Consider the following 23,224-nt stretch of genomic DNA (forward strand, 5'->3'; position numbering starts at 1 on the left):
ATAATTACTAGTCACCTGCATTTAGAGACCAAGTGGACAGGTCTATGAGAATCCTTTGCAAACTGCAAGCTGAAATTTTTTGGAGGTTATAAAATCAATTTTGTTTGTAACCAGCTAAATGGAATAAAAAAGGATGTGTGGGAGAATCACCTGCAACAGATTATGACTCTACAGCATTTTTCTGAAGAAAGTATATGAAAAAAGTTTTAAATACTGAACGTTGATTTGATTCAGAAGTAGACACCATCTACACGTTTTGCTTATGTCTTTTTAAACATACATATATATTTAATATATTTTTTATGTTTTTCACTAACGCTTTATTTTCTGAGGCCCTTTAATTAGTTTCACTAATCAGAGTACTTTCCAGAAGTGTAATCTTGGAGAAATTACTGTAATAAATATTGTTAAATATTGTGGTGGTTAAAAGTATGGGATTTGGGCTGGGTGTGGTGGCTCACGCCTGTAATCCCAGCACTTTGGGAGGCCAAGATGGGCAGATCATGAGGTCAGGAGTTCAAGACAAGACTGGCCAACATGGTGACACCCTGTCTTCACTAAAAATACAAAAATTAGCCAGGCATTGTGGTGCGCGCATGTAATCCCAGCTACTCAGGAGACTGAGGCAGGAGAATCACTTTAACCTGGGAGACAGAGGTTGCGGTGAGCTGAGATCACTCCATTGCACTCCAGCCTGGGTGACAGAGCGAGACTCCGTCTCAAAAAAAAAAAAAAAAAAAGTATGGGTTTTAAAGTGAGGTTGGTCAGGTATTAAGGCCTAATCACAGTTCAGTCACTTACTAGTTGTGCGATATTAAACAATATAACTTCTCTAGAACAAAAAAGTAGAAATAAAACATTAAAATGAGTAAGGCTGATTTGTTAGTTAACAACCCCTTCCTTAACTTTATGGTGTATTTCTTCAAAATCTCTTATTCTCACCTTATACATTAAAAAAAATCTAGTGCATATAGCTGTGTAAAGGGATATTGTCACCTAGTATTATAAGTGTATTTTCTATATTATGTGGTCTTAAAATATCAAATGAATGCCATTAAAAAAGAAATATTTTGCCAGGCATGGTGACTCACGTTTGTAATCCCAGCACGTTGGCAGGATGAGGCAAGTGGATCACCTGAGGTCAGGAGTTTGAGATCAGCATGGCCAACATGGCAAAACTCTGTCTCTACTAAAAACACAAAAATCAGCTGGTTGTGGTAGCATGCACCTGTAGTCTCAGTTATTTGAAAGGCTGAGGCACAAGAATCACTTGAACCTGGAAGATGGAGGTTGTAGTGAGCCGAGATGGCGCCACTGCACTCCACCCAGGGTGACAGAGCAGGACTCCTACTCCTCCTCCTCCTCAAAAAAAAAAAAAAAAAAAAAAAAAAAAAAAAAATTCTTGATATTTTGGATAAATGACAAACGGATGCAACATATGTATTTTCAAATTAAAGACAAACCAGTTGTATTTTATGATATCTATCCTGTAATTGAATTGCATTATAATTTGGGGGAAACTAATACCTGATTTTCAATTGAGAAAGGCTTCTAATTGAATAACTTTGTTTCTTTGCATTGTAGTTTCTGTTTAATGACCTATAATTTCATATTTTTGTAACTGTAAAATAAACCTTCATATACAGAAAGGAAAATTGGAAGATTAAAATGCTTGAGTTTATTAGTGGGCACACTATTGTGGGATCTGAAAAGTGAAAAAAATATTATCTTTTACCCAACAAAGAATTATCTTTTGGGAAAAGATACTTTCATTTTCCTAGCATTTCCCAACTTAACTAAAACAAAATTCTATAGCATCAAAACAACATTTTGAGGATTTCTATGAATTGGTACTGAGCATAAATGGTTGTTTTATATGAGTCAAACAGATATAACAACATTATGAAGCAGCTGCTATTATTATTCCCAAAGAAAATGAGTAATTTATCCAGAGTGTGAATAACTGGGTTCAAATCTTAGGTCTGTTGAGCCTAAAGCCCACAGGCCAATCCCTACCCAATACCACTAGAAGAGATTCTATCTGGGCAGAAAAGACCTTCCGTTTTTCTTTTATGATAAAACTAAGGAGAAAAGTTTTCAAATTCTACCACTGCCCAACAGTAAGGATGCGGATGCTCTGGTTAATTGTCTAGAGCTGGCAGTCCAATACCAGAGCCATTAAATACATGTAGCTAATTTTAGATTTAAGATTAACTAAAGAAGCTTGATTCCTCAGTGCACCAGCCATATTTCAAGTGCTAAATGACCACAGGTGGCAAGTGGCTACTGAACTGGATAGTGCAGATATAGAACATTTCCATCATTACAGAAAGCTCTATTCAAAGCCCTGTTCAAAATTCTTAGTTTCTTGAAGATAGGAATCAATTCTTAAAATTTGTGTGTGTAATTGGGCCCAGCACATGCTTACTGCCTAATAGATGCTCAGTTACAAAGTACTGCATACTATCAATTCAATTAACTATGTGCCAGGCTCTGGCTGAGACCTAGTAACATATTTTTAAAAAGGCCTTAGTCTAGGGGGGAGAATGAAGAAATAAAAATCACCCATAATTACACCATTTATAAATAAACTTTAGTGTCTGGATATGTTTGGCTGGGCACAGTGGCTCATGCCTGTAATCCTAGCACTTTGGGAGGCTGAGGCAGGGGGATCACTTGAGGTCAGGAGCTCAAGGCGAGCCTGGCCAACATGGTGAAATCCCATCTCTACTAAAAATATAAAAACATTAGCTGGGTGTGGTGGTGCATGCCTGCAATCTTAGCTACTCAGGAGGCTGAGGTGGGAGGATGGCTTAAACTGGGGAGGCAGAGGTCGCAGTGAGTCGAGACTGTGACACACTGCATTCCAGCCTGGGAGACAGAGTGAGACTGTCTCCAAAAAAAAAAAAAAAAAAAAAAAAAAGGATTTATTTCCTTCGAATGTTTTTCTATGTATACTGATTTTTACTGAACATGTAAACCATAGTCAAGACCATACTAATTTCACAACTGCATCCTTCATTCCATGTTTTTAATTAGCCTTTTCCCCAAATCTAAAATACCCAAGAACATGCAGTGCATGGACACAGCAAAATACACTATTTATAATATGCTAATTGAAAACTTCATCTACTGTTGGACACTTAAGTTACTTCCAATTTTTACATAATAAATAATGCTGCGACATGCATCATTTATATAAACCTTTATACGTATCTCTATTTCCTTAGATAAAATTCCTTCTAGTAAAATTACTGGATTAGCTTTTTTTTCCTTTCCATTTTATTTTGGGGGTTTACTTAATATTTAAAAGCTGAGGAAAGAGTAATACCACCCACTTGGTATATTGCCTACTGATGCAGAGACTACAGGCTCTGATGCCAACAATCAATCTTTTTTTTTAAAGCCACGTGGCCCTTATTTATTTATTTTTCCGTAAGTTATTAGGGGTGCAGGTGGTATTTGGTTACACAAGTAAGCTCTTTAGTGGTAATTTGTGAGATCCTGGTGCACCCATCACCTGAGCAGTATGCACTGCACCATATATGTAGTCTTTTACCCCTTGCCCCCATTCCACTCTTCCCCCCAAGTACCCAAAGTCTATTGTATCATTCTTATGCCTTTGCATCCTTATAGCTTAGCTCCCACATATCAGTGAGAACATGCGACATTTGGCTTTCCGTTCCTGAGTTACTTCCCTTAGAATAATAGTCTCCAGTCTCATCTAGGTCATTGCAAATGCTGTTACTTCATTCATTTTTATGGCTGAGTAGTATTCCATATATATATATATATATATATATATATATATATATATATATCACAGTTTCTTTATCCACTCGATTGATGGGCATTTGGGTTGGTTCCATGATTTTGCAATTGTAAATTGTGCTGCTATAAATGTGTGTGCAAGTATCTTTTTCAAATAATGACTTATTTTCCTCTGGGTAGATGCCCAGTAGTGGGACTGCTGGATCAAATGGTAGTTCTTCTTCTAGTTCTTTAAGGAATCTCCACAGTGTCTTCCATAGCAGCTGCACTAGATTAAATTCCCACCAGAAGTGTAGAAGTGTTCCCTAATTCCCACATCCATGCCAACATCTACTGTTTTTTATTTTTCTTTTTTTTTGAGAAGGTGTCTTGCTCTTGTCACCCAGGCTGGAGTGTAGTGGCACAATCTTGGCTCACTGCAACCTCTTCCTTCCGGGTTCCAGTGATTCTCCTGCCTCAGTCCCCCGAGTAGCTGAGATTACAGGCACCTGCCATCATGCCTGGCTAATTTTTTGTATTTTTAGTAGAGACAGGGTTTCACCATGTTGGCCAGGCTGATCTCGAACTCCTGACCTCAGGTGATCCACCTGCTTCGCTCTCCCAAAGTGTTGGGATTACAGGCGTGAGCCACCTCGTCCAGCCTACTGTTTTTTGATTCTTTGATTATGGCCATTCTTGCAGGAGTAAGGGGGTATTACATCGTGGTTTTGTTTTGCATTTCCCCAATCATTAGTGATATTGAGCATTTTTTCATGTTTACTGGCCATTTGTATATCTTCTTTTGAGAACTGTCTATTCATGTCCTTAGCCCACTTTTTGACGGGACTGTTTTTTTTCTTACTGATTTGAGTTCACTGTAGATTCTGGGTATTTGTCCTTTGTCAGATGTAGATTGTGAAGATTTTCTCCCATTTTGTGGGCTGTCTGTTTACTCTGTTGATTGTTCCTTTTGCTGTGCAAAAGCTCTTTAATCAGGTCCCAGCTATTTAGCTTGAGATGGAGTTTTGTTCTGGTTGCCCAGGCTGCAGTGGAATGGCACAATCTCGACTCACCGCAACCTCTACCTCCCGGGTTCAAGTGATTCTCCTGCCTCAGCCTCCCGAGTAGCTGGGATTATAGGCATGTGCAACCACACCTGGCTAATTTTGTATTTTTAGTAGAGATGGGGTTTCTCCATGTTAGTCAGGCTAGTCTTGAATTCCCAACCTCATGTGATCTGCCTGCCTTGGTCTCCCAAAGTGCTGGGATTACAGGCATGAGCCACTGCACCTAGCCAGCTTTGTTTTTATTGCAATTGCTTTTGGGTTTCTGGTCATGGAATCCTTGCCTAAGCCAATGCCTAGATGGGTTTTTCTGATGTCAGCTTCTAGAATTTTTATAGTTTCGGGTCTTAGGTTTAAGTCCTTAATCCATCTTGAGTTGATTTTTGTATTAAGATGAGAGATGAGAATCCAGTGTCATTCTCCTACATGTGGCTAGCCAATTATCCCAGCACCATTTGTTGAAAAGGATGCCCTTTCCCCACTTTATGTTTTTGTTTGCTTTGTTATAGATCAGTTGGCTGTAAGTATTTGGGTTTATTTCTGGGTAATCTATTCTGTTCCATTGGCCTATGTGCCTATTTTTATACCAGTACCACACTGTTTTGGTGACTATGGCCTTATAGTATAGTTTGAAATCAGGTAGTGTGATGCCTGCAGATTTGTTCTTTTTGCTTAGTCTTACTTTTGCTATGTGGGCTCTTCTTTGATTCCACATGAATTTTAGAATTTTTTTTTCTAACTCTGTGAAGAATGATGGTGGTATTTTGATGGGGGTTTCACTGAATTTGTAGGTTCTTTTGGCAGTACGGTCATTTTCACAATATTGATTCTACACATCCGTGAGCATGGGATGTGTTTCCATTCGTTTGTGTCATCTATGATTTCTTTCAGCAGTGTTTTGTAGTTTTTCTTGTAAAGGTTTTTTGACTCATTTGTTAGGAATATTCCTAAGTATTTTATATATTTTTTGCAGCTATACTAAAAGGAGTTGAGTTCTTGATTTGACTCTGTTTAGTCACTGTTGGTGTATAGAAAAACTACCGATTTGTGTGCATCAATCTTGGATTTGGAAACTTTGCTGAATTGTTTTATCAGTTCTAGGAGCTTTCTGGAGTAGTCCTTAGGGTTTTCAAGGTAAACGATCATATGGTAAGCAAACAAGCACAGTTTGACTTCCTCTTTACTGATCTGGATGCCCTTTATTTCTTTCTCGTTTGACTGCTCTGGCTAGGACTTCCAGTACCATGATGAGGAGGAGTGGTGAGAATGGGCATCCTTGTCTTGTTTCAGTCCTCAGGAGGAATGCTTTCAACTTTTTCCCATTCAGTATTATGTTGGCTGTAGGTCTGTCATAGATGGCTTTTACTATGTTAAGGTATGACGATTTTGCTGAGGGTATCAATCATAAAGCGATGCTGGGTTTTGTCTAATGCTTTTTCTGCATCTATTGAGATATAATTTTTGTTTTTAATTCTGTTTATGCAGTGTATCACATTTATTGACTTGCATACGTTAAACCATCCCAGCATCCCTGGTATGAAATCTACTTGGTCATGATGGACTATCTTTTTGATACATTGTTGGATTTGGTTAGCTAGTATTTGTTAAGGATTTTAGCATTTATGTTCATCAAAGATAATGGTCTGTAGTTTTCTTTTTTGGTTGTATCCTTTCCTGGTTTTGGTATTAGGGTGATGCTGGCTTCATAGAATGAATTAGGGAGGGTTTCTTCTTTCTCTATCTCGTGAAATAGTGTCAAAAGGATTGGTACCAATTCTTCTTTGAATGTCTGCTGGAATTCTGCTGTGAATCCATCTGGTCCTGGATTTTATTTTTGGTAATTTTTAAATTACTGTTTCAATCTTGCTGCTTGTTATTGGTCTTTTCAGGGTATCTAATTCTTCTTGATTTAAGTTAGGAGAGTTGCATTTTTTCAAGGAATTTATCCATCTCTTTTAGGTTTTCTAGTTTATATGTGTAATGGTATTCATAGTAGCCTTGAATAATCTTTTGTATTTCAGTGGTGTCAGTTGTAATATCTCCTGCTTCATTTCTCAGTGAGGTTATTTGGATTTTCCTCTTTTCTTGGTTACTTTTGTTAATGGTCTTTTTTTTTTTTTTTTTTTTTTTGAGATGGAGTTTTGCTTGTTGCCCTGGCTGGAGTGCAATGGTGCAGTTTCTGCTCACTGCAACCTCTGCCTCCCAAGTTCCAGCAATTCTCCCACCTCAGCCTCCTGAGTAGCTGGGATTATAGGCATGCACCACTATCCACCATGCCCAGGTTTTTTTTTTTTTTTTTTTTGCATTTCTAGTAGAGACAGGGTTTCTCCATGTTGGTCAGGCTGGACTCCAACTCCCGACCTCAGGTGATCTGCCCACCTCAGCCTCCCAAAGTGCTAGGATTACAGGCATGAACCACCATGCCTGGAATGATCTATCAATTTTATTTATCTTTTCAAAGAACCAGCTTTTTGTTTCATTTATCTTGTGTATTTTTGTTGTTGTTCAAACTTCATTTAGTTCTGCTCTGATCTTGGTTGCTTCCTTTCTTTTGCTGGGTTTGGTTTATTCTTGTTTCTCTAGTTCCTTCAGGTGTGACCTTAGATTGTCTGTTTGTGCTCCTTCAGACTTTTTGATGTAGGTGTGTAGGGCCACGAACCTTCCTCTTAGCTTTGCCTTAGCTGTATTCCAGAGGTTTGGATAGGTTGTGTCATTATTGTCATTCAGTTCAAACAATTTTTAAATTTCCATCTTGATTTCATTTTTGACCCAATGCTCATTCAGGAGCAGGTTATTTAATTTCCATGTATTTGTGTGGTTTTGAAGGTTCCTTCTAGAGTTGATTTCCAGTTTTATTCCACTGCAGTCTGACAGAGGGCTTGATATAATTTCAATTTTCTTAAATTTATTGAGGCTCATTTTATGGCCTATCATATGGTCTATCTTGGAGAAAGTTCCATGTGCTGTTGAATAGAATGTGTATTCTGCAGTTGTTGGATGAAATGTTCTGTTTATATCTGTTATGTTCATTTATTCCAAGGTACAGTCTAAAGCCAGTTAAATTCATTGTTTCTTTGTTGACTTTCTGTCTTGAAGACCTGTCTAATGCTGTCAGTGGAGTACTGAAGTCCTCCAATATTATTGTGTTGCTGTCTATCTCACTTCTTAGGTCTATTAGTAATTGTTTTATAAATTTGGGAGCTCCAGTATTAGATGCATTGTGATATTTTCCTGTTGGACAAGGCCTTTTACCATTACATAATGTCCCTCTTTGTCTCTTTCAACCACTGTTGCTTTAAAGTTTTTTTGTCTGATACAAGAATAGCTACCCCTGCTCGCTTTTGGTGTCCATTTGCATAAAATGTCTTTTTCCACACCTTTACTTTAAGTTTATGTGAGTCCTTATTTGTTAGGTGTGTCTCCTGAAGGCAGCAGATAGTTAGTTTGTGAGTTCTCATCCATTCTGCGGTTCTGTACCTTCTTAAAGTGGAGCGTTTAGGCCATTTACATCCAATGTTAGCGTTGAAATGTGAGGTACCATTGCATTCATCATGCTCTTTGTTGCCTGTCTACTTTTTATTGTTTTGATTTTTAACTTATATTTTTGTTTTATAGGTCCTGTGTGATTTATGTTTTAAAGAGATTTTGTTTTGATATGTTTCCAGGATTTGTTTCAAGATTTAGAGCTCCTTTTAGCTGTTCTTGTAGTGGTGGCTTGGTAACGGTGAATTCTCTCAGCATTTGTTTATCTGAAAGTGAGTGTACCTTTCCTTCATTTATGATGCTTAGTTTCACTAGATACAAAATTATTGGCTTATAATTGTTTTGTTTGAGGAGACTGAAGATAGGACCCTCCAATCCTTTCTAGCTTGCAGGCTTTCTGCTAAGAAACCTGCTGTCACAGCTCTTAAGATTCTTTCCTTCGTCTTAACTTTGGATAACCTGATGGCAATGTGCCTAAGTGAAAATCCTTTTCCAATGAATTCCCCAGGTGTTCTTTGTGCTTCTTGTATTTGTATGTCTAGGTCTCTAGCAAGGCCAGGGAAGTTTTCCTCAATTATTTCCCCAAATACATTTTCCAAGCTTTTAGAACTGTCTTCTTCCTCAGGAACACCGATTATTCTTAGGTTTGGTTGTTTAACATAATCCCACACTTCTTGGAGGCTTTGTTCGTATTTTCATATTCTTTTTTCTTTGTCTCTGTTGGATTGTGGTAATTCAAAGACTTTGTCTTCAAGTTCTGAATTTCTTTCTTCTACTTGTTCAATTCTATGGCTGAGACTTTCCAGAGCATTTCACATTTCTAAAAGCATGTCCAAAGTTTACTGAATTTTTGATTTTTTTTTTCTTTTAGCTATTTCCTTGAATATTTCTCCCTTCACTTCTTGTACCATTTTTTTTTTTTTTTTTTTTTGGATTTCCTTGCACTGGACTTCACCTTTCTCTGGTTCCTCCCTGATTAGCTTAATAACTAACCTCTTAAATTCTTTTTCAGGTAAATCAGGGATTTCTTGGTTTGGATCCACTGCTGGTGAACTAGTGTGATTTTGGGGGGCGCTGAAGAGCTTCGTTTTGTTATATTACCAGGGTTGGTTTTCTGGTTCCTTCTCATTTGGGTATGCTCTGTCAGAGGGAAAGTCAAGAGCTGAAGGCCATTGTTCAGATTCTTTTGTCCCATGAGGTGTTCCCTTGATGTAGTACTCTCCCCCTTTTCTGTGGATGTGGCTTCCTGTGAGCCGAACTGCAGTGATTGTTGTTGCTCTTCTGGGTCTAGCCACCCAGCGAGTCTACTCAGCTCCAGGCTGGTACTGGGGGTTTCTGCACAGTCTTATGATGTGAACTGTCTGTGGGTCTCTCCATCATGGATACCAGCACCTATTCCAGTGGAGTGGCAGAGGGTGCAATGGACTCCATGAGGGTTCTTAGCTTTGGTGGTTTAATGCTCTATTTTTGTGCTGGTTGGCCTTCTGCAAGGAGGTGGTGCTTTCCAGAAAGCATCAGCTGTATGGAAAGGGACCAGCAGTGGGTGGGGCCCTGGAACTCCCAAGATTATATGTCCTTTGTCTTTTGCTACCAGGGTGGGTAGGGAAGGACCATCAGGTGGGGGCAGGGCTAGCTGTGTCAGAGCTCAGACTACCCTTAGGTCAGTCTTGCTGCAGCTAATATGGGGAATGGGAATAAGATTCCTAGGTCACTGGAGTTGTGTACCTAGGAGGATTATAGCTGCCTCTGCTGAGTCATGTAGGTTGTCAGGGAAGTTGGGGAAAGCCACCAGTCACAGGCCTCATCCAGCTCCCATGAAAACTGAAGGGCTGGTCTCACCCCTACTGCCCCCCCACACAACAGCCCCTAGTCTGTTTCCAGGCCCAGGGCGAGTTGGGCTTGAAAACTTGCCCGAGGCTTTCCACCTCTCAGAATATTTGGGGTGTCTCCCGGGTCCTGCAGGAGAAGTCCGCTTCCTTCAGAGGGTCTGCGGGTCCTCTTAGGATTGCTGGTTCGTTCTTGCAGTTGATCTGGAGCTAAAATTCACAATCTGGTCAACCTTCTAAGGCCTTTAACACAGATTACCATAATGTCCAGGAGGGCTGTTTCATTTTCTGACTCATGAGATTTCCCACTTTAGGGTACTCTTGCCAGCACTTTAAAAACAACACACAGACCTATCTAAAGGTAAAAAAAAGTTTAAATTTATATTTCATTAATTATCAGTGAGAATTCATATTTTCATTTATTTGTTAGCAATTTGCATTTCATTTCTTGCAAATGGTCCATTCCTTTTTTTCCCCACTTATTTATGTAGAAGGGGAAAGTATGTCGCCTTGATAAAATATCTTTTAAAATTAAGGACATATGCCCTTTGTCATATATAACACAAATAGTGTTTTTCAGTTTCTATTTTGCCTTTAATATTATTCATATTATTTTAAATATAAATTTTCCAAATTTATGAATTTTATGAATTTATGAATTTTAAATTTTATGAATTTAAAAAATAAATTCAGCTTTTATTTTTCCTATATAATTTCTTTCCTTGCCTTCATCAGATTAACAGATTAATTCCCAAAGTAAACATAAGATATAATTTCATCTGTATTTACTTTAAAAAATATTTTTGACAGAGTCTTGCTCTGTTGACCAGGCCAGAGTGCAGTGATGTCATCTCAGCTCATTGCAGCCTCGACCTCCTGGGCTTAAGCAGTCCTCCCTGCCTCAACCCCCAAGTAGCTGGGACTACAGGTGTGTGCCACCACACCTAACTTACACATTTTTTAAGTAGTAGATGAGGTTTCACTATGTTGGCCAGGCTGGTCTAGAACTCCTGACTTCAGGTGATCCACCAACCTCAGTCTCCAAAAGTGCTGGGATTACAGGCGTGACTCACTGCACCTGGCTCACCTGTATTTACTTCTAATACTTTTATAGCTACACACACACACACACATTACATGTATATAATATATATTATATATATATGCACCCTAGTAATCCATCTGAGTTTAAGTTTGCTATATGGTATGAGGTATTGAGTCAACCATTTTCTCTAAATATTCAAATGATTATCACAGCATCATTTATTGTCCAATCCATACTTTCCCTACTGATTTGAAATGTGACCTTTACCATGTATAAATTCTTAAATTTATGTAAATATGTTTTGGGGCTTTGCATTTTATACCATTCGTGAACTAATTTTGTGTGCAGCTTAATTATTCTTGCCTCAGAACACACTTTAAAATGTGATATATATTTCCATTATTTCTTTTTAAAAAGTACTTTTAAAAATATTGACTATTCTGTATTTGTTTTTCTTTCCAGTTGTACCATAGAATTATTTTCAGTTAAAAAATATGCTGGCGTCGGATTAGATAGAAACATATCATATTGTTTGATGAAAACTGAAAAAAATGTATACTTCATTCCCTTCCAGAAACATGGTGTTTCATTTCACATGTCAGTGAAGTTCTATAGTTTTCTTCATATAGATTCTGCACTGTTCTTATTAAAAATATTCCAAGTCATTATGTATTTTTGGTTGCTACTGTAAACGAGATTTTTCTTATTTTTGTTTCCTAACAATTCCATTCATTTTCAGTATACATCTTTCTGAAATACATATTTCCTTTTTTTTTTTTTTTGCAGGATAGTGCCACATCCTATAAGAGAAACGAAGCTCAATATAACTCTTGCACTTAGGGACTTTACATGCCATGCTAATGTGGAAAGAAAAGCTTGTACATGTACCTCCAATTTTTTCTGATATTTTTCACATTCCAATTGACACTGTGTAAGATTTCTTGCCGTTTCCTCTTGTAGAAGTTGAACACGCTCACTTTCAAAAGATTTTAATTTACTTTGATGGAGAAATTCTGTTACTTTGCTTTCTGTACTAAGTTGTAGTTCTCTGTACCTGAAAGAAGCAGAATGGTTATGACACTCTAAAGAAAGCAGTCTCAATAATTTATATACTCATAAACCTTACTTCTACATTTTCTACTCCCCCATATTTGTACAGTTAATAATTTACATTTATTTAGCAAAGTTTTTATAAAGAATTTAGGTAGGTGTATGTATGAAAATATGTAATTCCAGTGAACATATCAATTAACTTTTACCATTCTACCCTTATTTTCATTCCTTCTACCCCAAAATAATTATTTCCTATTATTTTGTAAATGGCAAGAACAAATTTCAGTTACATTGCTTGGAATGATTTAATTTCTATACTTTTCATAGGCCTTCTTAAATCTATGGCATTGTTTCCCAGCTTGCTATTTCATCCTAAGTCTAAATAATGTCAGATGGAGAAGAAAGCAATGAAATATGCACATTAAACTACAAATTCTTGAAACATTTGCAAAATAAACTTAGTAAATATACATATATTTTGATATTACAAGAAAAAAATGTACAAACTGTGAAGATAAATATAGGCCTACAAGTAGGCTATTACAACTCAGATAAGGAACATTCTCCTCATTCCATAGGTATAACTAATAATAAAAACATTTCCACTTAACATATAAATCACCACATACTATAAATTTGAAAATGCTTAAGGTTGATTGTGTTCTAACAGAAAAGTAAAATACAGATACACTGTATCTTTTCAGGGAGCTACTATGAACCCAGTATAATGCTAGATATGTTATTAAAATTCATTTATTCAAATATTTATTGAGTTAGCCAGTATGCTAGGTAATGTGTATATACTGGTAGATAAAATGTTGCTTTTAAAAATAACTTACAGTTTTCTGGGGAGAACAGCCAAATAAACATGAAAATTCAATGGAGTATAGTAAGTGCTTCAATAGGGTAATCCCTAGGATCAATGGGAACATATATGAAGGAGACCTAACTTGGTTTGTGTAGAGGGTGTGTGTGTGTGTGTGTGTGTGTGTATGTGTGTGTAAGGCAGGAGGAGGTAAGGGGTGGGAAGTATTCTAGGGAGAAGAAATGTGAGTTATGTGCAGGGCAGTGAAGCAGAGAGCATAGTCACTTCACAGTGATAGTCTTTCTGCTATTACATAATATTCATAACTGACATTTCTGAGGTAAGATAAACTTTAAAATGCTTTTTAAAGGCTATTTCACTCCTGTCAGTGAGTCAAAATACCATTCAAAATATAATCAGAGAAGATAGGCATTAGATACACACCATGGGCTACTTCAAGTCTCAGATCGGTGGAAGTTCCATACAATGCACATTTCACATTAATATACAGTAAAGCTTTAAAGTGAATGTCAGTTTTTGTGATTAACTTTTTTGGAAAATCCTGGTATTAATTATATAAAACTTTTTACAATTAAAAAATACCTTTTTATATAGAAAAACAAACACTGATAAATTATTTACTAAGACATAATTCATATACCATACAATTCACTCTTTTAACATACACAATTCCGTGGTTTTTAGCTTATTTACAAAGTTGCACACCATTATCTAATTAAAAACATTTTAGTTACTCTAAAAAATCCCCATGTTCATTAGTCACTCCCTATTCTCCTCCTCATCCAGGCCTGGCAACCACTGACCTACTTTTTGTCTCTAAAAGTTTGCTTACTCTGCACATTTCATATAAATGGAATTATATGATATGTGGCCTTCTGGTGTTTTCAAGGTTCATTCACGTTGTAGCATGAATCAACATTTCATTCCTTTTTATAACCGAATAACATTCGATTGTATAACTATATCACATTTTGCTTATCCATCATCAGTTGATGGACATTTGGGTTGTTTCTGATTTGGGCTACGATGAATAATGCTACCATTAACATTTATGTACAAGCTTTTGTGTAAACATGAATTCATTTCTCTTGGTTATATACCTAGGAACAGAATCGCTATGTCATATGTCACTCTATTTTTAACTTTTTGAGAAACTGCCCAACCTTTTTCCAACATGGTTGCACCATTTTACATTCTTGTCAGCAATAACAAGGGTGCCAATTTCTCCACATTCTCAACAACACTGATCTTTGTCTGCCTTTTGATTATGCATCCTAGAGTGTGTGAAGTGGTAAAAAAAATACCTTTTACTAACAAAATTTATTAATTCAACATTTTATGACATAAAAATGTCCCTGTACTCTTTGAGGCAAGTTGCTTTATAAATATAAATGTATTAAATGTGTGAAATCAATACCTTCTTTGTATGTGAGACTAGGACATACATAGACCGTATTATGAAATAAATTCTGGAAAAGTAATTTAGAATGTGATTATCTTTAAATTATCTTTAAGATAATTTATCCTAAAAAGATTAAACTGCAAATTTTGCCTTTTTATGGATTCAGGAAGTTGTTGCTTCGGATATCAATGCCAACTCCAAATAGGTAATTAGAGACTTAGCTTTTAGCATCACCGGTTTCTATTCATTACATGGCACCTGAAAGTTACTTTTAGCACTAATATTATTTCCTTATATTGAAAAGTTAAACAGTAAACAGTATTTAGACATTTAGAATATAGAAAATTTAACAGAAGTTAAACAATAAACCATCTAGGTGGTAACAAGAATTATCTCCTAAAAATTTGAATATAGTAAGTTTCATAAATTGAAGTTTCGTAAAATGAAATCGTAATTCTAACGGACTAGTCTATTCCCATGTTGTTTACGTAAGTGAAAGGATCTGCCTCAAATTATTAAGTCTGTGTAATTATTTTGTTAAACTGAACTCTGAAAACGTTGAACAAACATAGCTACAAAAGTAGCTCCAACAGTGAGGAACTGATGATGCCCAGGAGCTAGTTTCGGGTAACTCCCACTTCACTTGTTTTGCTAATATAACCCATCACATTTTACTTTGTTGACTCAGACTTCTCATCTCATACTCTCAATCTGAACATCTTATTTGAGGTAAGTCAGTATTATTCATACATTAACAACTTCATGTTTGATATTCTACTTTATTAGCATAGTAACCTTAAGAGGTCATATTTTCCACACAGAATCTCCACCTATCCTCACAACCATCTCATCCCCAGGCCCAAAATTTGGCTTCATTTGCCTTTATGTTACATTTGTAACTGGGTTTTTAGTTTTCATAAGACCCAACCATATATCACATACTACTTTAAAAAAACAGAAAGGACTAGAACTAATGGTTTGCTCTGAAGGAATATTCACTGCAACAGCACTTCTGGGGTTGGAAGTACAGGGAGAAAAAGTGTTAAAAGGTAAAAATCAGCTATTACACAGTGAGCTACAAAGAAAGTAATTAAGCTCCCAGTAGCAAGACATGTTCTGTGACGCTGAGAAATAACCGCAGGACAGACATCAATGTGACACTGGAGTCTCACAAATAGGAAAACGTATTTGTTAATAAAAATACTAGATAAAACATCAAATAACAGGTTTTCATAACAAAATTTACATTGGCAGTCTTTACATGTAGACTCTACAGGGGAAGTTTTACTTGTTAGACTTGATGTATTGAGCCACGCATGTATATGGTTTATTACCAACTCTTATTAACAAAGTCAATATTGAGTAAAAGTAATACAGTGAAAGACCGATATTTAACCCATTTTAACCGCTTATTTAATCTCACCTTTTTATTTCAATGAGAAACAACTGATTTTTGAATTCTGTACACAAAATGTTCATGGCTTATACTACATTAAAAATTCTGAACCCAGTTATCAAATCTTGTTCGGTAAACAGGCATTCTAAGGCAGAATACCTGAAAAGTAGTAAAACTCAGTGGTGAGGTTCATGTAATGACCAGGGCCAGAATATGGTACTTGCATTAAGAAATGTAACAACCAGTCCAGGTTGGAAGTAAGACAGTGCAGTAGTTGAGGCAAAGCATTTATCTGTATGTGGCAGGACAACTAACTGTGTGCAGTTAAAGAGTATGGGAAGTAAGACCCTGCCCCAAGGCAGACTGGCAAAAGAAGTTAAGCAAAGTCACAAGATTTCCAGTACCAGTAAAGGTTCACGGAAGGATTTTTAGTATTCAGTTATTAGGCAAATTAATAACAAAGCGTTGAAAGATACTTTCAACTTTATGTTGAAATATGGAGAGATGGGTCAATAAAGAGAGAATATTGTAGCTTAGAAGAATACACAGAAGTACAGAGATAGACTGCTAAGTTTTTTGTGTGAGTAGGAAAATTTAGTTTTAAATTCCACAAGTAAGTGGGGCAGAGATTGATAAACTTTCTACACTTGAAAGAACTGTGAAACAAAGATGGGCCTGAATCTCCAGATAGATTCAGTCTTTGGTAGATTCAGTTGTAAGAAATTGGAGTTGACAAGGACAGAAGCTGATGTGTCTAGTCAACTGAGAATTCAGTCTTGCTCATAAGGATAAGCTGTTTATATTTTCATAAAATTTCTTCTCTGCACAGTAAATATTTTCAAATTTATTTTCAATTCTATAAATAATGTATCAAATCCACGGTGAGACTAAAAACTCCAAACATTACAAATAAAGATTACAGACTTCTTCTTCTTCTTTTTTTTCTTTTTTGTAGAGACAGGGTCTCACTATGTTGCCCAGGCTGGTCTCGAAATCCTGGGCTCGAGCCATCCTCCCATCTCAGCCTCCCAAAGTGCTGGGATTACAGGTGTGTGCACTTGGCCCGGACCTCTATCACTATTCTCAATTCCATTTCTCCTTTGAGAGATAATCACTGTTATTAGTTATCTGTGTATCTAGGAGGTTTTTCTTTAAAACATGCATGCATATCACATATCAATTGATGTATCAGTTTTCTTTTTTTTTTTAAAACAAATGGCATATCACACATATTCTTCTCTGTAACTTCCTTTTTTCATGTAGACTGTCCTGGGATCTGTTTTTTTCCATATCTATACCTCATTCTTTTCATTTGCTGTATAACAGAGCACAATGTGGACATAATCATTTAATTAATTCCAAATAATTTAATTCTAAACAGATTATCATTTAGATTATTTCAAAATGCTTCAAAGCATTATACACAGAGCTTCAAAGATCATCCTAAGAATTGCCTGCCATGCACAAGTAAATGTTTAAGAAAGACACCATGAAGTGAAATTGTGTCAAAAGATTTTAAATTTTGATACTGCATTTTTCTTCCCAAATGGCTACATCAATTTAAAATGAAACTCTAAGTGTATGAAATATGGTTTCCGCATATCCTCACCAATATTTGATATTATTCTCTATAAATGTTTGCCATGCATATTACATATGAATTATGCTTTCATGTAGAATTTGCTATCCTTCCCTCAATATTATAACTTAAAAATCTTATGTTATTAAACCTCCTTCAAAAATAAGATTTTCAATTGGCCTCATAATTTTCCATTCTCAACAATTCTTTCATTGTTAAATAGTTAACCTCTCCCCAACTTCTCACCTGTTGTTCACAACAAACAGTATACCCAGTTTATTCACCCACCAAGTGCAATGGGCTTTACTCTGAATGGCTGAATTTCCAAAAACAAAACTCATCTTTGAAGGAAGAAGACTTTTAAAATGGAAAGTTATTCCAAGAACTGTGCTGTAAAATAAGTGAACTGAGCAATACCAACACAGTTGGAAAAAGCATACAGGCTTCTACTGTATTGACCTTGGTGGAGGGTATTCTCATTTGTGTCCATATATTCTGATGTGCTTCTTTTAAAAATAAAAACTTGACTCATTACATACATATTTAGATACAAATCATGGATATATCTAAAATCACACAAGGACACTGAGTTATATAAAAAGAAAGGAAGTGTACATCCTAAAGAAATAATAAATAATATACCATATAGGTAAAGATATCTGGGAAAAGAGAGGTGAGAGGAGAAAATTAGTTGTTTTTACACTACATGATGCAACTTAAAATTAATTTTACTGAAAGCAACTCAAAAAATTTTTTATATGAGATATTTAAAAAATAAAAAAATTAAGTACTTTCCATTTAAATAATTTGGCTTAGATATATCTTTTACTTCTCACAACAAAGTGTTATTAGCTAAACAGAGATGAGGTATTACCACATCAGTGTCTAGTATAGGGTATAGGTCTTTGGTTATTTTTTATAACCTGAAAACATGTGAAAGATGTCAGAATACAAAAATAAGCACACCTACCTTATTATACCTGATCTATAACTTCTAATTGACTTTAAGAAAACAAGAAGTATCCAAGTTTTATGTATTTCAAAAACTATAAAACTACATTCACACACATATATATCTATATCATAACTTACAGAGAATATACCTGAAATTACTTTCATGTTATTAAAATACAAAATGTTATCTTACAGATTTTACTTCTGCGCATTACTGCTACTTATTGTTCTACCAACTGTTTTCTTTTGCTTTTTAGTTATCTGTATATTTAAAAAATTTTAAATATATACCTACTGAATCAAAATTATTTTTGATGAAAATTAGGGGAGCAATTACATTAATTTAAAAATGTACATATAAAATTATAGACCCCAAAGATGTCCAGTAAGTTGGAAAAAAAAATGAAAAACTATAGAGTAACACAGTTATCTGTACAGTTCTCTACACAGTTGTTTCCCTTCCAACTGTGAAATTTTCCAAATTGAAAAGCAAGAAGGTAGGGAAAACTTATAAAGCCAACATTAATGTTGCAACAATGATGCATAAAGAACATGAGAAAGGAATTTAAAAGGAGTTTGGGTATTTCTCCAAACGTTTCTGCCATTTAGATGATTTCTTCAACCAGTTCACTTCTCAGCTGCAATACTACATCTGTCATTTTTGGCTTAGAAGCTAATTCTTAAATGAATGTGAGAGGTCTGTTTTTGCTGAGTTAAAAACGCTGAGTATGTTTGACAACTGTACCATGGATTTATAAGAATTTCAAGCATGTATTTGGAGTAATTCAATGCATCCATCATATCACGATCAAATAAAATATGTGTCATTAATAAACAACATGTAGTAATATCTGGTCATCTTATAAAGGCAAAAAAATAGGTACTACAGGTATGTGAAGAGTACTTAACTGAAACGAACGTAAGGAAAGGAATGTTGCCATAAAATAAAAGCATGTATGAGATAAAATTAGAGTAAAACATTTTATAACAGTGTTTGATTGGGTCTGCTTTCCCTTTTGTGTCAACATGACAACAAACACTTAAAATTCAGCTTGAATTATCCTCTGAACCAAGAGTATTTATTATATTAGTGCTTCATAGCACTCAAAACTCTATTTCATGCTGCTTTTAATGTATATCTCAGTGCTGCTCTACATTAAAGGAAAAAATTCAGAACATATAAACTGAATCTTAAAAAGTCATTAGAAAAAGCACTTTTGGGGGGATGCTTTTATGAAGAATAGTGTAAAGTATTAATAGTAGCAGGATGGAGGCTAATCATGCTTTTGTCCTATTTTTCAGTAAAATAGGACAAAATAAAATATATAGCTCAAGAAAAGAAATTTACTATGGTTAACATACATATTGTAAAAGGCAAAAAGGGATGTAAAAGTCATTTATTTAGATCAACTTCCTAATAACAGGCAAGCCCTATAAATGCTAATTTATCCAAATTAGTGTTCTGAAATCGGTTAGGGAATACTCCAAAAAACTCCTGAATACAGCAACCAGAGTCATGGGTCTTTAAGCCTAGGTGGTCTTATAGTAAAGCTGGATCATTAGCAACATTTTTTTCTTTTCTAAGGATGAGGATGACTCCTGAGGTTGACTTTATTTAGCCTGACCAGGGAGGACCATCAGAATTACTTGTGGAACTTCAAAGAACTCTAGATGCCATGGTTCTGCCTGAGACCTTCTGAGTCAAAATCCTTGGGGGAAAACTTAAGCATGTTGAGTTCTGGATGATAATATGAGCTAACACAAGTAAAATGTTCACAACAACACACTGTACAATTAAAATATAAGTTACTCGAGTGCAGGAATCTTGTCTAATCCGTCTTTGGATTCCTAAGATTTCGTATATATTCTGGTATATTATAAGCTCTTAATGAGATAATGGTATATCCAGAATATTACTAACTCTTAATGCCTACTGAGTGAATGAATGGAGTCATAGTAACCATGAGGTTTTTAGGTGTTATAAAATTAGAATGCTAAATAGGTTCAAGCCAGGATAGAAAACATTAAAATATTAAATACCAATTTGATGAGGGGCACTCTCTTACTGAAGTATGAAAAAACCAGTGAACTAAGATTATTGTTTCCAGGTTTAGGTGTCAGTAAAAGATGAAAACAAATTACAGAGAGTGAAGAAAAGAGAAACCAAAATGATTATAGGTTAGGTGTGACCGAACTACAAAAAAAGATTAAACTTTCAAAAAATATATAGTTTGGATAATGGCTAAGGTGGTAGAAGGAGACATGATAACATTCTAAAAACACTTACAAAAAAGAAATGCAAAAAAGGGAGCAAAAGTAGTGTGATATGACAGGCTCTACTATCTGAGTTCTGTGACAAGTTAAAATTATTACAAATTTTCTATACAATTTTAGGAATCTATGTGCGACTCACTAGCCTACCTACAAGAATGTAATAAAGTCTATCATAAGAGCATATAAACCAGAGGTAAAGAAGAAAAATGTAACATAGTAAGAACTAAATCACTATTTCCCTGCCTCTTATTTCTGTCTAATTAGACTTAATGGACTAAATAATTACTTATTAGTATTTCTGTTAAATTCTATCTTGAGATGTTCAAAGAAATAGAGAGTAAATATAATCTTATGTTAGGTACTCAGTAAACACATATTATGTTATAATTATATTTTTATTTTCTACAACTGTTTATAAAATGAGAAAGTTTAAAAGTTTCAGAAAAAGTCTACACACTTTGGTATCTATTTAACCATCTCTAACATTTCAGGATAAAAAAGAAATAATAAAGAGCCTAATATAATCAAAGCAACTCAGTAAGCATTAATTTAATTAAACAAACTCCAATTTTTAACATCTGACATTATTATTCCGAAGAAATGTCTTCTCTCAAACATTTTCCTGGGCCTTGCTTTTCTCCCTACACTTTTCTCATGTCCTCCCCTGCAGAAAGTGTTGCTTTTCCTCTCTAGGTTGGCTGAAATTTGGTGCTTTTATTATTGCTCTGTCCCTTATTCCTCTTCTCTCGCTTTCTATTGTAACCATAACTAAGTGGGTTGTGAGAGGCTTGCGATATTAATAAAAAGCCAGTGATGAACTTTAAAGGCGTTTACTATACTAAGAGGAAACTTGAATTGGCATGATGCCTATCAGGATGTGTACAGATCAATACAAAAGGAAAGGAGTCTAACATTTGAGCGCTTTTATTTATGTCATGTACAGGTATAAATAGTTTTTTCATTTAATCACCTCCAAAGCACTAATACAGAATTTAGGATTATTCTTTTTAAAAAATCTTTAATTTTTATAGGTACATAGTAGGTATATGGGGTATTTTGATACAGGCATACAATGTGTAATAATTCCATCAGGGTAAATGAGGTATCCATTACTTCAAGGATTTATCCTTTGTGTTACAAACAATCTAATATACTCTTTTAGTTATTGTATGCATGTATGTATGTAAGTACATATGTAGGTACGTATGTGTATTTTTAGTAGAGATGGGGTTTTGCAATGTTGGCCAGGATGACCTCAAGTGATCCTCCCGCCTCAGCCTCCCAAAGTGCTTGGATTACAGATGTGATCCACCACACCTGGTCTAGTTATTTTAAAACGTACAATTAGGCCAGGTGCGGTGGCTCATGCTTGTAGTCCCAGAAGTTTGGGAGGCTGAGGTGGGTGGATTATTTGAGGTCAGGAGTTCGAGACCAGCCTAGCCAAAATGGTGAAAGCCCTTCTCTACTAAGAACAGAAAAAATTAGCTGGTGTGGTGGCACATGCCTGTAATCCCAGCTACTCAGGAGGCTGAGGCAGGACAATCACTTGAACCTGGGAGGTGGAGGTTTGCAGCGGGCAGAGATCACGCCACTATACTCCAGCCAGGGCTAGAGCTACCGTAAGATCCAGCAATCACTGATCCAGTATAAAGCCAGAGACAGACTCTGTCTAAAAAAAAATGTACAATTAAATTGTTACTGACTGTAGTTACCATGTTGTGCTTCCAAACAGATCTTATTCCACCTTCCTATTATTTTCGTACCTATTACCCATCCGCCCTTCTCCCAACTACCCTTCTGGTAACCGTCTCTGGTCACCATCATTCTACTTTCTATCTCTATGAGTTCAGCTGTTTTAATTTTTAGCTCCCACAAACAAGTGAGAACATGCAAAGTTTTTCTTATTGTGCCTGGCTTATTTTACTTAACATAATGACCTCCAGTTTCATTCATGTTGCAAATGACAGAATTTCATTCTTTTTTATGGCTGAAGAATACTCCATTGTGTATAAGTACCACATTTTCTTCAGTATCTGTTGATGGACACTTGGGTTGCTTCTAAGTCTTGGCTACTGTAAATACTACTGCAATAAGTATGGAAGTACAGATATTTGTTTGATATACTGACTTCCTTTCTTTTGGGATATATAAAAAACTAAAAATAGAGCTACCATATGATTCAGCAATCACTGATCCAGCATAAAGCTACCATATGATCCAGCATAAATCTACTTTTAGTTTTTTGAGGAACCTTCAAACTGTTCTCCATAGTGGTTGTACTAAGTTACATTCCCACCAACAGTGTATGAGGGTTCTCTTTACTCCACATTCTCGTCAGCATTTGTTATTGCTTGTCTTTTGGATAAATGCCCTTTTAACTGGGGTGAGATGATGTCTCATTGCAGTTTTGATTTGCATTTCTCTGATGATCAGTGATGTTGAGTACCTTTCCATAACCCTGTTTACCATATGTATGCCTTCTTCTGAGAAATGTCTATTTAGATCTTTTGCCCATTTAAAAATCAGATTATTAGATTTTTTTCCTACTGAGTTATTTGAGCTCCTTATATAT

At 35.6% G+C, this 23,224-nt stretch overlaps 1 protein-coding gene across 4 annotated transcripts in view; it reads right to left on the reverse strand.

Moving 5' to 3' along the window:
* Positions 1 to 23,224, reverse strand: part of PIBF1 (progesterone immunomodulatory binding factor 1) — a 267,479-nt gene that overhangs the window by 128,384 nt on the left and 115,871 nt on the right. For all 4 annotated transcript variants that reach the window (XR_002725238.2, XM_023186443.1, XM_023186434.2 and 1 more), the window contains exon 11: positions 12,057 to 12,222. Coding sequence is in view for 3 of the 4 variants with exons in the window: in XM_023186443.1 (XP_023042211.1) it covers positions 12,057 to 12,222 (166 nt within the window). In the remaining variant the exon portion in view is untranslated. The remainder of the gene's footprint in view (positions 1 to 12,056; positions 12,223 to 23,224) is intronic.

Source organism: Piliocolobus tephrosceles, chromosome X, assembly GCF_002776525.5.
Source record: "Piliocolobus tephrosceles isolate RC106 chromosome X, ASM277652v3, whole genome shotgun sequence".
In the NCBI taxonomy this organism is placed as follows: Eukaryota; Metazoa; Chordata; class Mammalia; order Primates; family Cercopithecidae; genus Piliocolobus; species Piliocolobus tephrosceles.